General features: G+C 37.8%; 1 protein-coding gene and 1 long non-coding RNA gene across 4 annotated transcripts in view; one reads left to right on the forward strand and one right to left on the reverse strand.

The window, feature by feature from the left end:
• Window positions 1-2,001, reverse strand: part of LOC140224006 (uncharacterized) — a 270,827-nt gene extending 268,826 nt beyond the window's left edge. Inside the window, exon 1 of the long non-coding RNA XR_011899243.1 lies at window positions 789-2,001. This is a non-coding gene — a long non-coding RNA (uncharacterized lncRNA). The remainder of the gene's footprint in view (window positions 1-788) is intronic.
• Window positions 2,002-2,960: 959 nt separating this feature from the next.
• On the forward strand, window positions 2,961-16,603 carry LOC109033757 (uncharacterized). Of its 3 annotated transcripts, none has more exons than XM_019046521.2 (7): window positions 2,961-3,123; window positions 4,734-4,803; window positions 6,185-7,725; window positions 8,880-9,051; window positions 9,658-9,738; window positions 11,480-11,669; window positions 12,285-16,603. In XM_019046521.2, the coding sequence occupies exons 2-7, from the start codon at window positions 4,774-4,776 to the stop codon at window positions 14,288-14,290; spliced, it is 4,020 nt and encodes a 1,339-aa protein (XP_018902066.2). In that variant the 5' UTR covers window positions 2,961-3,123; window positions 4,734-4,773; the 3' UTR covers window positions 14,291-16,603. The 3 variants fall into 3 exon arrangements, with proteins under 3 accessions (XP_018902066.2, XP_018902068.2, XP_072152873.1); XM_019046523.2 differs by having other exon boundaries at window positions 11,483-11,669; XM_072296772.1 differs by lacking the exon at window positions 2,961-3,123 and adding an exon at window positions 3,206-3,557.
• Window positions 16,604-17,212: the final 609 nt, after the last annotated feature.

Here is a 17,212-nt window from a genome sequence, read left to right on the forward strand (position 1 = left end):
AGGAAATAATGTGAAGGCCTGAGGTGGCAAAGGAAAGGGAAAAGGATTCGAAAATCAAGAATTGGGCACATATGAAACTTATCGTGATTACTCCAGTCTCAGAAAACACTATTGCCGACTAAGATTAAGCCACAATAAAGTAAAAGAAAACCTGAAAAATTTCCACTTGTAAAATTAAGTGGAGTGTTAACAGACTTATAAACTCAGGGCAATTTAATCATAGGTCTGAAAACCTCTCATCCTTACGAATACAGTTCGCTCTTGCAATCCTGGTCCAGTGCTACTGGGATTTTCGAATGATTTAATCAGATTGGAGCAATGACCTTCATATAAATGGGCAAAAGGAGGTGCTTAAAATAATGAGTCTAGAAATTTCGAAGAAGATACCTAATTTCGGCAGATAATTTCTGTGAATGATTCGTAGAATTCATGTGTTTGACTCAAACACCAATAAAAGATTTTCTCAGTAATTAAGTATACTGATGTCGGTATGTATAGTGCAAGATATTCCTGCTGGCCTACAATAACTAGGATAGTCACTGTTGCCTAGTGAAAGAGGATTATAATAAGTAATAGCCAAAGAACATGGCAGCAAGATTCGTGTGTGCCTTCTTGCTCTTGGCTTTACGGGAAGTAAGTAGGCACTGTAAAAATGAAGCACAATAATAGGAAATACATAAGATAGGTTGGAAAAGGAGAAGTGGAAGAAAGACAAGAACATATTGAGAGAAACATGACACCAAATCTGAGCAGAATCTAAGTAAAATAAGTTTGTGCGAAAATCAAACCTGAATCCAGACCAACGCCAAAAATTACACGCATCAAAGGAAGCTATGGCCAGACATCCAACTCCATCAAATGGTGGGTAGCAATAATGAGTGAAATCATTCGTATTAGATTGAGAATTAAACGCGGACACACTTAAAACGCGAAACCGAAAACATGCTGGGAAATACACACACGCACACACCGACACGCGAGGAACAAACCGGCACGAATGTCACATCACTCGGAGTCCCGAAATGCCGCTCAACAAGTCACTGAACAGTAAAGAAAATGCCGCGCGAAGATCATGATAAAATTGAGAAGTTAACATAGGTTCACCCGAAACAATCGAAAGGACGAAATTCGGTGAAAATTTCGGGTATCAATTACCTACATTCAATTCACTCAACCGCCGAACACGAGTTAATAAATTTCGTGAAACAGAAAGAATTTTGCCGGCGGCCATCGTGCAAATCCATGAGACAATTTACCGAACACACGATCGTTTTCATACATCGCCGAAGAGTTTCAGCGAAACACACGAGGTACCGAGACACGCACACGGCGAAAATAAACACCGAAAACGACAAAACGATATGAAACGACGAAAATCAATGGAAATTGTGGGGATCCATTACCCTCACTCAATTTGCTCGAACGCCGGCACGAGTTACTTCGAGGACTCAATTCAAGAGACTAATTACTTCACACGATCAATTTTACATGCACCAAAGAGTTTTCGCACAACAGACGAGGTACCGAGACACGTTAAAAGGGTTCTAAGAGTCTTAATACTTTAAATGAGAGGTAAATCTCTTGAAACCACGAGGGAGTCACTCCGACCGGACGCGAGACAAGCGACTTGGGCGACCGCTGACGGAAAAGTGCCGCTGGCGGCGGCCGGCCGATCCTCAGGGTATGATTTGCATGGGGAGGGGGGCCGGGAGTAGCGTCTCCCGATCACCACTGATTCTGATTGGCCCGCGCCGGCGTGTCTTCACAAACTGTATCTTGTTCGAAGTTGGCGTCGGCCTGTCGCGTTGACTTCTGCCTTTAGGTTTTCTTTTCCTTCGAGAACTGATAAAAAGTGCGAGCCGCTCGATTTCAGACAGAGAGACGTCCGGTCTGATCCCTGCGCCCGCCCAGATAGTGCGAACCCTTCTCGTAATCTCCTTCCACTCGATACTCCAAAAATCTTTTCGGCCGAGCCGCCAGATTATGTAAGCAAAAAGCAATGATGCTGGAACTTCTACACCCCGTATTGATAGACTGCAGAAATGCGTATCTTCGTTTGCGGTGTTGTAGACTTTCTGTCATACTTTATTTTTTAGGTGCTTGGAATTAGTGTTCGAAACTCACCTTTGAGTTCCAGGAGCCATGTGGCGCATTGAGCTCGATTTTTAGGGGCCATTGAAGATTTTGTAGGGGCCAAATTGACTTTTTGCCTATATACCTCGGCGCATTTAGTGAAAAATTAGACGCAAGATTTTTTAGTTACAAAACTAGTAACTGTAACTTGAGGGAAATTTCGAAATATCACCTATCAGAAAAATTAGGATTTTTTTTGGAGGGGGGAAGGACAATTTTTAGGGGCCACGTTGGCGCAAAGCCTTCTTTTTTTAGGTTCCATGACCGATTTTTTAGGTCCAGTCTTCGAAGAAGAACTAGGTGGGGGTCTCGGAACTCATCAACCGGAGACCCCCCCCCCCCCCGAGGTTATTTCCACAGTAGCATGTGCCCCCCCCCCCCAGAATTTTTGTCACCGCTTCCGTTCTTTCTTTGGAAACGGCACGCTATGGCGCCTTAAATATGCCCTCGCAATTTTCTTGATAATTTTGTGTTAATTGTTTTTTTTTAGGTACACACGTCATGCAAAATCTGCATTTTTACGGGAATTAGCTTCTGCACCTTTAAATTCAGTTTACTCGATAAATTAACTCAAATAATAAACATATTGATTTAATATTGGAAAAATATGGAAAAATATTTGATCAACTCAATATTTTTCCCGACCTCATGACAAGGTTGTGGCCGGGCCGTAGCCGCACTTCCACGCACTTATTACGCACTACTACATTATAAGACGTCACGCGGTAGTACATGTATACCAGGCTGTATCAACTCAAGTGAAGGCGCGTCTTTGCGCGGTCTAGATTATATACTATGGTAGGGAGGCATGGCAAGGGGTGGTGGGGTGATAGAAAAAAATCAAAACAAAACCTGAAAACCTCCTAACCTGATTGTCTGTCTCTACTTTCTGGTTTGTTTTTGCTGCGTCCGTGCAATTGTTGGCGATCATGCGTCAAATTTAAATATTTCGAAATTACTCAATTAATTCCGTTTCTGTTTACTTGAGAGGTAACGTCAGTTAACTTTTTGTTTCTTGTCATTCACCACTGAAGGCATGTTAAGTGTTCCAGCTTCTCATATTCATTTGTTGCATGCAATGGGCAAGGCCGTTGCCTTGGCTGTAGTCAATTGTTTTCTTGAGAAAATATCCGTTGTCTCTATCAAGGAAATTGTCTACACTTGATTATTATGATCTGCCATAATCATCAGATATTCTAGATGCAAAACTCCTACTGCCATGTCATGGATCAGAGTAGTAGACAACAATCAAAGTTTCGAAATCAAGTTTGATTCTAAATTTTCTCATTAATGCAGATCAAACAAACCAACTGATTCACCAAAACTGAAGAATTTTCTCATTTACACTGCAGTGAACACTTTGCCAAAGCACGTAAGTGCTCAAAAATTGGCATTGTTACAGGAGGCATCATACAACAGTCTAAGTAAGTGCACATTCAGCAAGAGGGCGACTGGGTCAAGGAAAATAATAGAGCTCGCGCATTGTATGTTGAGGAAAATGTCAAAGTATTGTTTTTCACCATTCACCAGTGGTGCCACCTGACTACATGTATTAACCTGTTAAGTGGTGCGAATTGAGATTTAATCGGAGATTGACGTTTGTCTCAACATACGATGCACGAGCTCTACTTATCTCAATGGCCTTTAGTAGAGAGAAACCGAATCCAATGTGGTGTTTTCAAAATCAAGCAAGTTTTTCTGTACTATGAAGAAATTGAATGCGTGTAGTATAGCAATGAATGATATGGGGTTTGTTATGCTAAAACTATTAATTTTTTTGCAGAGAAATTACAATTATTCTAACTTTTGGCTCGTGTTCTTGATGAAGGGGAAGTCAATTAAGTTTGCAAACGCTGCAGTAGATTTGATTCCTCTCTGCAAAATTCTGCCCTTTTACCTTGTTTTGTCAATTTCTGAACTCAAATTTGACGTGTCATGCTCGTGTGTCCAAAACATCAATATACATACATTTGATGGCGCAAGTGCGAAACCATGTATCTCTATTTGTGACCAGTGTTCGAAACTCACATGAGAGTTTTAGGATCCTTGTGGCCCATTAAGCTGGATTTTTAGGGGCCAAATTGACTTTTTGCCTGTGTATCACAGCGCATTTAATGAAAAGTTAGAATCCGGTGGCATGCGTTGAAATTTCAAAAAATCACTAATAAGAAAAATTAGGATTTTTTTATGAGGAGGTGGGACAATATTTTGGGGGGCGTTGGCGCAGAGCCTTCATTTTTCAGACGCCATAACCGATTTCCAAGGCGCATTTGGCGCGTTGGCACCTGTGAGTTTTGAAAACTGTTTGTGATGTTGCATATTTCCTATCACACTTTATTTCTTCCTTGGAAAACTACTTAATGTAATCTCTTGAGAACTTCTTTAATTTTCCTTCTCTGTGGGCAGAACATTCCATTTATATTATTAGCTCTAAAGGCTTGTTTCTCATGGGTTAAATAAAATAGTAGAAGATTTTTTTATATACTGCATCGGAGTTACATGGCTTCACACTTTAGCCATTAATGTAGAATATGTAAGGAAATGTGTTTATTCATTTTGATTGTTGTATCGTACCAAATAACAATTTTTTTCTGTTCTAGATCTGGATGCTATGTGGATTTGTTAGTTTGGGATGATCCCATGTTCAAAATGAGCCAAGAAGTTGCCCAGGTATTTCAGTAATATTCTCTAACTATCAATGTACTTTCAAAATTAATCTATAATTAGATCTTTTTGATTTTCCTGTCTCATCAAGGACAAGAGTGAGTTTTTTACTTCATGGAGCAAGATCAATGTACAGATGTGGTGCGGTCTAAAGATGTACGGTTGACCATCTTTCTACCCAATATTTTACAATTTTAAGACTGTCAAATGGAAAATTATGGAAAGTTAGCATCTCACTGCATACTGGGAACTCCCTAAAATGTTGTATATCGACGGTGAAATTACCAAACCACGTATCTCGTTTGCGGTGTTTAAAAATCTACGCTCACATTTTAATTTTTTGAAATAGACCAAATCAATATCATTCCTTGAAATTTTCACAGAATTTTCTCCGCACAAAGAGGAAAAATCACAGAAATTTTCAAGACTGGACGTTAAGTAGTTTTTCATTTAAAAAATAAAGAATGACAGGAAGTCTGCGACGTCGCAAACCGAGATACGTGGTTTGGTAGTTTCACCGTCGATAAGAGAAAGAATTATGAATGTGTTAAATTTTTGGTCTTCTTTACACTGAGGATTGTCTAAGATAATCTAAATGCGCCTCTAAGCCCTACAGTCCCATCCTCAGTCTTTCTTGTGGCTTGTGGCCTTGCAGTCTTTTCATTTTTGTGTGCTGTGTTTTGGACAAGTGTTGCCATGTTTCTATGAATTGAGTATATGTATTCTAAAGGGAAGTCAGTATGTGCAAATGAATCAGATCAAAGGTTCATTTGTAGCTGTGATGTAGAAAAGTACATTTCTCCGCTTGCCACCACCTTTTGTATTTTCTCTATGCAGCAGTGCGTGGATAGGATGGCAAAATAAACAGTTGCTGCAAAGCTGAGGACGCAGCCAAGACTTGTTGCAATAATGTATAAGAATCATTTATGTAAGTGAGCGCAAAAAGTCCTGTGTATTGTATTCTTTCATATGAATAAACGAATTTAAAAAAAAAAAGTGAGGGCAAAGATTCATCTGATTTTTAATACAAAAAATGATTTATATTAACCAACCTTAACCCTGATCCTACTGATGTTTTCAGGCAAACAGAGGTGTTTTGGCACAATGCCTAATTTAAAGCAAAAGATCACTGTAAGTGGCATTCAAAATCCATGATCATGCTTTAACTTATGCAATCAGAGGTATATCCAGTGTGTTACCAAAAAGTGCAAGCGCAGAGAACATCATAATCTTCTGATAAAGGATCATCTGAATTCGTTTGATGTTTGACATCTCATTTTTAACTTTGAGTCAAATAATGCCTTACATGTATGACTCTGATTTTCAAAGGTTTTACCGCTGTCAACTCATTATTTATATTTCTTTTTGGTTTGTTTTTATGTTTCAGAACATTGCCACATCATCAGCATTCAATGTGTCAAACATTTTTGATGATGTTGCGTTGGTCAGAGCTCAGCTGGATTGTCTGGGGCTATCGTACAACCCTGACGAAATTGCAAACATGTTGATAGAGCAAGATGGTAGTGCTGATAGAGTAGCTATTGTCATTAATAAGATCATTGACTGCCTTCCAAATTTGGGACCAGAGTTTGAAAATAACTCTACCCATGAAGGAGCTGAATCAAGTTTAAACCAAGTTCAAGCTCCAGATAAAAGTGAAGAAAAACAAAAAAGTGAAGAAAATGTACCCGCGTCGGGAGTAAAAGATACTACCAGCCAAGATTATGAACCGTCACCTAGTAAACTTTTTAAGCCAGTCAATCCCAAAAAAAATCCGTTTTCGTATGATCTCCCTTCAGGAGGAAGTTCAGTTAGGCTGAAAAACTCTGCTGATCTTTGCGGTACATCCTCCAGCTCAAGTACCTCCGAGGAATATTTGAGTGCTCAAAGATTGCTGCCCAATGAATCAGCAGATGTGAGTAAATTTACCTATCTTGGTAAGACTACTGAGAGAACCTTGACACTAGACTCCACCTCCGGTCCATCAGACTTAAGTGTTACAAATCAAGAAGACGAAAAGTCTGGTTATCAGGGTGCAGAAATCACCTCTCAGATTTTTGAGTCTGTCAGTAATAGCCTTAAAACGCCATTAAGTATACCAGTATCATCAGTATCAAGAGCAAATCATCGAGACTCTACACCTGAACAACTCTCGATTATTTTAGAGTGTATGAATCGAGTTGAAATAACAGATAACGATTTGAACATAATAGATAATTTGATTGGTTTTCTCATGCGGGGAGAATCTAATAGCACTGCAGTCAATTGTAAACCCTCCTGTGGAGCTGATGTAAATAAAAGAGCATTAAGTGATAACACCAAGACAATTACATTGCCGGATTCTGATTCGGCAAGCAATACTGGGACCACAGTCACTGAACCCACCGCATGTCCTTCCCAAAACTTACCTGAGCCTTTGTGCCAATACTTCGCAAATCTCATGGAAATTTTTCCAGATGCTGATTCAACTTACTTGCAAGATTTATGTAAAGGAAGCAACAACGGGGAGATCATTCCATTTGAAAATGACATAATGCAACAACTCATCGATATTATATTGGATAATCCTGACTATCCACGAAAAGCACCAACAAATAGTGGAGAATCAGAAGTAAATCCATCCTTTGATGAGAAGTATCGCAACATCATTGCTATTCTCCCAGATATAGATCCTGAATTTGCAAAGAGCAAATGTGAACAGTTGTCGAATGAAAGTTACAATAATTTTGTTAATGAGCTTTTAATCACTGAAGCATACCCAACCATAAAAGATGCAAGAATGAAAGAAACCTCCTCTAAAATAAAGGCTTATTTAGATAATCCTACGATACCTGATTTCTTAAAATTGTTTCCAAACCCTGAAGAATACTTTTTGAATCAAAAGATGAGCTCACATCCTGAGCATTCGTTAGCATTCTTAAAATATCGGTAAGTATTTTTTCATGAATTCATTCTTTTCATTTCACAGATGGCATTTATTTGTTGAAACATGATAGGTAGTTGCATGAAATGAAGATAAAGATTATTTTTGATCAAAATAGATTGAGATAGTTGCAGGGTCATTTGCTGAGCATTATTTTAGTGTCATAATGCCGAACAAAGCTGAGGACTCAGAGACTTAGTGTGAAGAAAGGTTTAATTTATTTTTTTGGGACATGTCCTTATGTCTGGCTTTACCCTGTAGTGATGGATTTTTTTTTGTTAATATTTTGACAGGAAAAAATCTGTAATTATATTTTAATTCAATCAAAAGCCGGTGAGCACCACTAAAATGAAACAAAATATGTACAGTGAAACTGAGTATTTGAGTTTGCCAACTTAGAAATGTCTGGTTACATTTTATTTAAGCCAATGAAAGGAACTGACCAATTATAATCTTCAAAATTTTTTCAAAAGTTGTTTTTTTTCTGTATCCAAAGCATGCCTCTCAAATTCTTGTGAAAATGTTATTGTTCTTTTAAAAAGTCTGTGCTGGAGCAAAAATTTTGAGGTACAACCAGTAAAACAGATATATTTTTTCCCATCAGCTGAAATCTGCCGTCATGTTAGAATATATGGACGGATCAATGCTAAATTTTTAACGGGTCAGTTGTGCTTGTTTTAGAACTGTATTTTCATGCTTGGTTCTTGTAGATCAGCTAAAAATAATAAGGTTTGTCTAAATAGCAACTTTTTACGTTCAATATTAACAGAGTTATCATGCTTTGAAAAATTGGGTCTATAACGTCATCCACTACGGAAGTGACACCCTTGGTCTCTTCCATCCTGCTTTCATCTGAGTTTCTCGTTGAGTAACCAGTGCAAATTTATATCTATCTGATTGATGAATCCGAGGTGAAAGAAACCAATGGCGTCACTTCTGCGGTGGATGATGTCATAAACTGAATTCTTCAAAGGGAGATATCTCTGCCAATATTGAATGTAGAAAGTTGCTGTTTAGTCACATCTTCATATTTTCAGCTAATTTTCAAGAATCAAGCAGCAAAACACAATTCTGAGACTAGCACAACTGACTCATTGAAGAGGAAGATATTTCTGTGTAGTGTAATAACTTACTCTCTCATTTCATTGTATGTTTTCAGTTATAATTTACTCAAATCAGATGATATTATCAGAACTTATCGATTTGAGGGGTTCAATCTCACTCGAACGTGTCGTAAATTAGATAGGCATACTGGTCCAGTTTGTAAGAGAAGGAGATCTTTACCGGATTGTAAGTGGCCTGCAAAGAACGATGTAAATTTCCTTCAGGAAGTAAGTAAAAACTTGCTTTTGTTTTCAAACTGTTCTGATGTTTCGTAAACCTATAACTCACTGAAATACTCTAATTTTTTCACCATCAAAAAAAGTGTTTTCTTTTCATACACCAAGGTGTAAAAGTAAGTTTAAACCCGCTGCATGTTGACTGGATTATTGTAGCATTTTATGTTATTACCTCTGGATGTATAATTTGTCCATAAGAATAGTCTGTACATGTTATATTCTTTTTAATCAGACATTTTGGTGACCATTTTGAGAAGTTTTGTCAAAACTTTTAACCAGAAGATAAACTGTTTTTTATTATTGACTATAGATGTTTATACATAATTTTTTTTTAACATTTTAGCTAAGATTATCAAAATTAATGACAACATTCCCTCTCTAGCAGAGAAGCTCTTACCCAAAAATTTTCCAAAATTTCCTCCACAAAACCTGATGATATTCAAATTACAGCAATGGCTAACTTAAACCCATGAGGAATCAATTAATACTTTTCTATTAAGCTAATATGTGTTTTGAGCAAACAAACAATATTATCTTTCTGCTTTCCACAGAACATGCATTTTCTAATTTCCTCAAATCTCATTTTATCCCCTACAGATTTTCTACATCATTCATTGGCAAGAAATAAAACAGTACATAGAGGATAAGAACAAAGAACAAAAATTGGCTCTAGAACAGGTAAGCTATAACCAGTACTATAATCTATAATAATTTCATTTCATTTAAATTTCAATCACACTTTGTGTGATTAAAGTAGTGTTTCTTGCAGAGAAAAAAATTATCCGCATAGGTGAACAGAATGTAGTAAATGAAAACGTTCATAACTAGGTATTGAAGGGTGTCAGTCACAACTCATTCAATTCACTTGTATCGGAAGGAGATAATTTGTGCCCAAGTGGGAGACAAGAAAAGAGGAAGTAGAGCTAAGTTCGTGCGGTCCGAAATGTTGTGGTTCTCTCTTCAGTTGCTCAGTGACTAGCGGCGATCCTTTAAAGTTGGCAACACTGTTTTTCCTCAATTTAAATGTTAGTGAATGGAGATGTTGCATGTGTGAGGAAGTTGCGATTTGACCATTGATTCTTAAGTAAAAGTTAGTGAGAAACTTGATGGTGCCACTGGTTTTCTCTGAAATCATCCAAAGCTCAAAAAAAGCTCTCAAGTTGAGGCCAAAATGGAAGGGATATCCCACCCTACCCTGAGAGTCCACCTCTACATCAAAACAAACTCTCCATGCAAAGATAGGGATCAAATACATTGACAGGGTTGCCACTTTATTTGGGAACTCCAAAACTGAAAACACGGCAACCCTGCTAATGTATTTGCTCCCTATCTTTGCATGGAGAGTTTGTTTTGATGTGGAGGTAGACTCTCAGGGTAAAGTGGGATATCCCCTCCATTTTGGCTTCATTTTGAGAGCTTTTTTGAGCTTGGGAGATGATTTCAGAGAAAACCAGTGGCACCATCGTGTTTCTTGCGAACTTTTACATAAGAATCAATGGTCAAATCGCAAACCCCTCACACATGCAACATCTCCATTAGTTGATTCTTGGTGAGGCTGCTTGTCCCACCTAAAATCGATATTTTAAACATTTGAAAGGAGGAAAAACAGTGTTGCCAACTTTCAATATCGCGACTGTAAGTGACAGCAGTGCTAGACCTGCTAGGATCCTGCTCTGACGTGAAACTGGATGGTGGCCTATCTTCCATTAAGGGGCAGTTACCTTTGGGGGTCGCTTACCCTTGATTTTTGGCTCCTTTTTGGGTGGAACAGATGTGTATGGTTGGCGAGAAATTTCAGTTTTTGAACATTTTTTGCATGCATGCTGTAAGGGGATGGTGCAATGCTCTTTTTCTATTCACCCTATCGTGGAGCATTTGCTGCACCAACCAAGTCCGTTTTTACAAATTCTGTAAAGGTACATGGTGTCCACAGGCCCGGAAAACCTGGAAAGCAAGGAACTGGGAGGGAATTTGATCAGGTCAGGGTTCATGAAAAAGACTGGAAATTTGAAACATTTTGATATTTAAAAAAAAAAAAAATTATCCCTGTGTGTACGAGCGAACTGAATCTCAGTCTATTTTTAGGTTCAACGCTGCTTTGATTGTGAGTCACACTCTGAATAATAAATAGAGGAATAGTTTTTAATTTGGCATTGCAATTTTTGTTACCTTGATTGATGAATATCTGAAGAAAAAAGGTTTCGATGTTTCTGTCCTTTACAGTGAAATCAAAGCCAAAAATTATTCGTTTTCAGCTTTTTACATACTTACTTTTGATGTGAATAGTAGGAAATTTGATCATTTTTGTCAAGGAAAATCTGGTATAACCAGGGAATTCTTTTAATCCAAGTTTGTAAACACCCTGAGGTAAATGCGTTACATTTGAAACTTGGTTAGTAATTAAGTGCTTTTTTTGCAGCAGAATTTTGCAGGAAGCCTAAGAAAAGATGCTCCAAGAACCGTGCCAGAGAAATCAGATCTTGTTTTAGCAGCATTTGGTCTTTTTCTCCGATCACCTTTTGAGTGGTCCAGAGTTTTGCAACGAAGTAAAGACCACGCTGAGTTAATCCTCAAGCTTTTTACAGCTGCCATGGAAGTAGGAAAAGGAGGTATGTTAAATCGTTTTTGTTCAAGTCTTATTTTCTTAATTTACCTGATGCTGATATGCTTCCCGTCAGTCTCAGCGGAATGTTCTCAGGAGCTGATGAGAGAGAGAGGAGGATAAGTCTCACCCCATCAATGTGGGAAAACTTGCTCTTCACACAAGTGACAAGATATCTTGCATCAGACTTGTTTCAGAGCACTTTAAAGTAAAAGAACGATATTTCGCAAATTTTCACAAAGTAGTGAAAGTTTGCCAGCTCTAGAAACGTTTGTTTCCATTTGATGCATTCGAACGCAGCATCACTGAAAATGCAAATAATTACCATCCAAAATTTTGATCCAATGTATTTGAAAGTATTGGAAAGCACTCAGCATCAAAAACTGAATTTTGACACTTTTGACACCAAACTGGTTTTTTGATTATACCAAGCATTATTGAATCTCCACTTGAAGTCCCATTATACCCATCTTTTTCATGAACGTTTGTAGAGCTAATTTTAGATGGTCATACAGTAGTAGCAAAAATTTTATGCTCCTTTCAGTTTTTACTTCCGAAATCTTGTGACTTTTAGTCATGTCAAATGTATCTCTTTTGATAGCCGAATTTTTTATTGTTTTAGATGACACCCAGAGCTCACCATTGGCAAATAACCTGCCAACATTACCTTTTGAAGAGCTCAAAGACTTGCTTGCCTCCGCGCCTCTGACAACTGATCAGGGTGTTTATATTCGACAGACAGCTCTTGATCGAGGAGTAGTCCACTCTATTCTCGCTTGTTTAGCTGCTCTTACGCACAATTCAGAGTACATTCGTCTACCAGACGTTGATCTCCAGCCCTCGACCTCCTCAAAGCGACCAAAGAATAAAGTCTTGCCGAAAGCACGCACCGATCAGCATGTTTCATATTGGGCAAAAGGCACCGGTTATGGATCAGGCTCCACAGCTCAAAGTTGGAACGTAAAACAAGCGCTAACAAGACAAAAGTGCGAAGAAAGTCATATAACTGTCCTGATACAAATTCTTTCCCACTTCATTGACCCCAAAACTGCTGCACCTATGTCTGGTCAGAATGCAGATGTTGAAGAGGTAGCAAATTTTCCCGTTAACTTATCAGCTGGGAAAATAGCTCCCAAACTATCACCTCTTTTTCACGAACTTCTTGAAAAATCTTGCCTCATTCAAGTACTCTCATCTTACCTCAGGAATGACTCTGTCTTAGATATGACACGTCATATTCCAATCTATAGGGCCATTCTGTGTCTGTTAAGAGTTATTGCTTCGAACGATCAGTACGTAGATTTCTTATTTCCACAGACACCAGATCAAGAATCCTCCATTTCGAGTCTTCTCTCTAAGATGAGAGACTGCGTTGATATTTACTCAGTGAATGTTGGAAGCAAAATACCAACCACAACTGAAGATGGAAAACACATTGATAGAGATGAAGAAGCCTCTCTAATTCAAGACATTCAGCACACTGCAATGCTCATTGCAATTCCATCAGAAAGCATGAATCAAAATGGGAAGTCATCATCAAGTATCGAGAGACCCTTAAAAAAGACTGTAGAAGAACGTTATCTAGAATTCATGAAAGCTCTACAGTTTGACGAATATGACATGATTGTTGAAAACTGTGATACCAGTGGACTTCGGTTCTCTGTCTCACATCGTTATGAACAGACTATTCGTACACTTGGGGATGCAAACCACCCTTCTCGTATAAAACGTCTTGCCCAAGAAGTTGTGACGTTAAGAAATTCTTTGCCCCTCAATTATAGCAGCTCAGTATTTGTGCGGTGCGATTCAAGTAGATTAGATGTCATGAAAGTGTTAATTACTGGTCCAGCAGAAACCCCCTACATGAATGGGTGCTTTGAATTCGATGTTTTTTTTCCTAGGGATTATCCATCCTCTCCATTGAACATTAATTTAGAGACAACAGGTCGACAAACTGTACGATTTAATCCTAATTTATATAATGATGGAAAGGTATGCCTTAGTGTTCTCAACACGTGGAATGGTAGACCTGAAGAAAAGTGGAATCCACAAACGTCCAACATCCTCCAAGTGTTAGTATCAATCCAGTCTCTCATTCTAGTGCCTGACCCATATTTTAATGAGCCAGGCTACGAAAACTCCCGAGGAACCTCCAACGGAACTCGAAGGTCCAACAGTTATAATGCGAACATTCGTAAAGCTACGTTGAAGTGGGCCATGGTAGAGCAACTGAAAAAACCTTCACCATGTTTTAAAACTGTTCTTCAATCCCATTTTTACCTGAAGAGAGATGAAATTAGTTTACAAGTTGAAAAATGGATTACTGAGATAGAAAGTGATAAATATATAAAAACCTCAACAGACACAGTCAGGTCTTTGAGGCAATTGCTGACACAGCTGCAAACAGAAATATCTAAGCTCACTCCACCCCCTGGTCTGGAAGAATCAAGTGAGGTTTTAAGTGATAGTGTGGAAACTCCTGAATCAACTATCCAACCTCACCCATCTACCTCTGCAATAGCAGGGCCTTCATCTCAAGTAGAACCAATGGAATGGAGTCACTCTTTCATGTCTGATTTTGTCACGGATGAAGAGTTGGATTCTGTCATCTCGCGACTCTCCCATTGAAATTCCTGTTTTGTTGCCCTTTTTAACCTCATCTAGTGTCAATCTGCAATACCTCTTCCAAGTTGTTCTCTTGTTTTGTATTAATTTAATATGTTTAATTTAGTTTTATTATGTACTCATGTTTTCATTTTGCATATTCTATGTTTTCTTATGTCTCATGTTATTTTCCTTGTTATGTCAGTTACTTTTTGTGCGCACTTGTTTTTATGATCATGGCATAATCAAAGATGTTTCTCTGAACATCTCTCATTGTTGCCTAAGAAAAATTCTGGTATTGCAGCTCTTATGTAGCATCTACCTTCTTTCATTTTGTGTTCTCTGAACTGCAATATGGCAAGAAAGACCTCAGGTACATCATTCATCATCTGTTTTGTAATTTAAATCTGTATGTACTTTGAACTGGTATTCTTTTTATCATACATGTTTTTTGTGTAAATGTTTCAAATATATACATATGTTAGGTTCTTAGTTTTCTGTCACTCCAACAACTTTTGAAGGTCATGCAGTTCTATTAAAAAATAAAATCAAGTCGAGGATTCTCAATTTTAAATAATTCATATCCTCTATCTCAAATATCTCAACTATTAATTGAACTTTCCACTGATTTGCATGCAGTACTCACTCCTAATTTTTATTCAATCTAAATCTTTTGCTTAATCATTATTATCGCGTTTTTACTTTCTTTCGTTTCCAAGTGATGTAAGTTACCTAGTTTTGTACTTGCTTTTATCAACACTTAAGGAATTCCTTATTTTTTCTAGAAGATCCTATTTTTTATCATGGTAGTAACCCGTTGTTTATTTTCTGTCAGCAACTTTCTATTCATACTGTTGTCAAAAACTTTTGAAAGTGCCCAAGGATAGCTTTGCATGCAGCAGAGGAGAGATCCTGTCTTCAAATTAACAGATATTGTGACTTGATTTCAGTCTTGTCTCATCAGAATTTTCTTATGATGACTCGGTAATCTTAATTTTAATGACCAGCTTGTAAGTTTTTTGTTTTCAAGTGTTCGAGTTGACTTTTATTTTCCTTTCTTAATGAAGGAACCGTTCGTTTAATCAGTCATGCAAGAGACTCATTTAATTTGTTTTCCTGTATCTTGATCTTCAAATAAAGTGCCTTTTTTAGTTGGTGCCTAGTAAACCTAAATAATATTTCCTCAATACTGAAAAATGTTAACAAGTTTCAAATCGATGACTATGGTTGAAAATTATGAACCTCCATTTAAATGCCAAAAAATCTTTGATAATGTTTCATTCGTTTAATAAGCAAAGTAACGAAAATATCACCTTGAAGTTTCCTGTGAATATATTACAACAAGGGAACACATTTCAAAGAAAAGTTTAAAAAAAGTGTCCAGTTTTCTTTTCGACCAGTAAAGCATGAGGGAGACTTTAAACCGGAGGTATCATTTTTCGACTTGTGTCATTAAAATGGTACGCATTAGTTTAGATATTTAAGAAGATGAGGGCTCAAATATGTATAGAGGTTTGGAAGTGAACCCTCAGAGTTGGTGTTTTTTCAAATCGTTAAAAGAATATTTTGCCAAATTTTTATAGTAACCATCTTTTGACCTGGTTTACCAAATAAATCTTGTATTTTGGTATTTTCTTCATCGGCCTAAACTCAAGTTCCGCTGGGTGTCCAGAGATTCCATATAGTAGATATTCACCTCTGAATATTGGCCAAAATCAGATCACGCAACCTCTGCATGAAATGAATATTAATGAAAAGATAGATGGAAAGGCAAGCAAAATTTGTATTTGGAAGATGTAAACATTAGCAAGCCACTGCGAGTATGAAGTGTCCAGTAAACGGAAAAAAATATGCGACACATGGGTCAGAATTGTTTCTTTAAAGTGTGCAGAGAGGTGAGTTATCAAGAAGTAAAACTCTAATTTCAATGATTTTGCCTAGACTGACTGGTGTCTGGATTGAACTTGGGCAACGCCTGATCTGATCATTACTTCAGTTTTAGGACTATAATATCTCCGAATCAAAACTAACAATCTTCAAGCACCCAGCAGGATTTTTATTTAGATGGTTTTGTTTCATCAAATTAAAAATTAATTTTGACCAAAAGAGTATCGGTCTTGAGAGTTTTTCCTTTCCTTTACCGTCTTGCCTGAAACATGGTTTAAGATAATTGATGTTCATGGAGTCGTATAGTAGATCAGCAAAAAATTTACTGCTATGCCTCAAAAGATGTTTAGCTATTTTTTGTCAAATTGTACGTTAAGTTACAGCTGTTCAAATTGCGAAGAGAATGTACCCAACCAATTTTTTAAATACAGGTGTAAAACCAGTAATAAACCTTGTTTTATTACTCAATGAGTTCCTGTTGAAAAAGTGGGTGTTCTTGACAAATTGACAACCCTACAAATCCAGACAGAAGTTACTGTTCAGAGGAATTCTTAGACTTCTGAACAAGAGGACAATTTGGCATCATGGATCTGAAGCAATCTATTGGTATTTTAACAAGAGCTCTAAAAGAGGTGAACTCTGCAATACCTACTTCGCGACCTTAAGCTCATATGAAAAAATGAATTTGTAGCACATTGAAGGTTGGAAATTCAACACCTGGTAAGCGCCATTTGGCGTTGCCAAGGTTGTGCATGGTGTTTTTTCTTACAAATGGATTACATTTTGCCAAGGCGGATAAAGAATGGTGGTCGCATTTCGATTTTGGCTGCCATCTTGAAGCACTGTGACGTCAGGAGGGTACGGCTTTTGCCATGCAATTCGAGGTTGAGCCGACTCCCCCGGCCTCGGCCGGCCCATGTACCCGATACCGTGTGACGTCCAGAGGGTACAAAATGCGACCACCATTCTTTATCCGCCTTGACATTTTGCAATAAGGAACTACTATCTCTTCCGTAAAATCACCTTTGGAGGGAAACCAATGGCATATATGCTGTTTCT

Source organism: Bemisia tabaci, chromosome 2, assembly GCF_918797505.1.
Source record: "Bemisia tabaci chromosome 2, PGI_BMITA_v3".
NCBI classification, from domain to species: Eukaryota; Metazoa; Arthropoda; class Insecta; order Hemiptera; family Aleyrodidae; genus Bemisia; species Bemisia tabaci.

Bases quoted from the DNA above. Each gene is read 5' to 3' on its own strand.
- LOC109033757 (XM_019046521.2), top strand. From the start codon at position 4,774: ATGTTCAAAATGAGCCAAGAAGTTGCCCAG. The intron at 4,804-6,184 runs GTATTTCAGTAA...TTTATGTTTCAG, and splicing joins TGAGCCAAGAAGTTGCCCAG to AACATTGCCACATCATCAGC. The intron at 7,726-8,879 runs GTAAGTATTTTT...GTATGTTTTCAG, and splicing joins TTAGCATTCTTAAAATATCG to TTATAATTTACTCAAATCAG.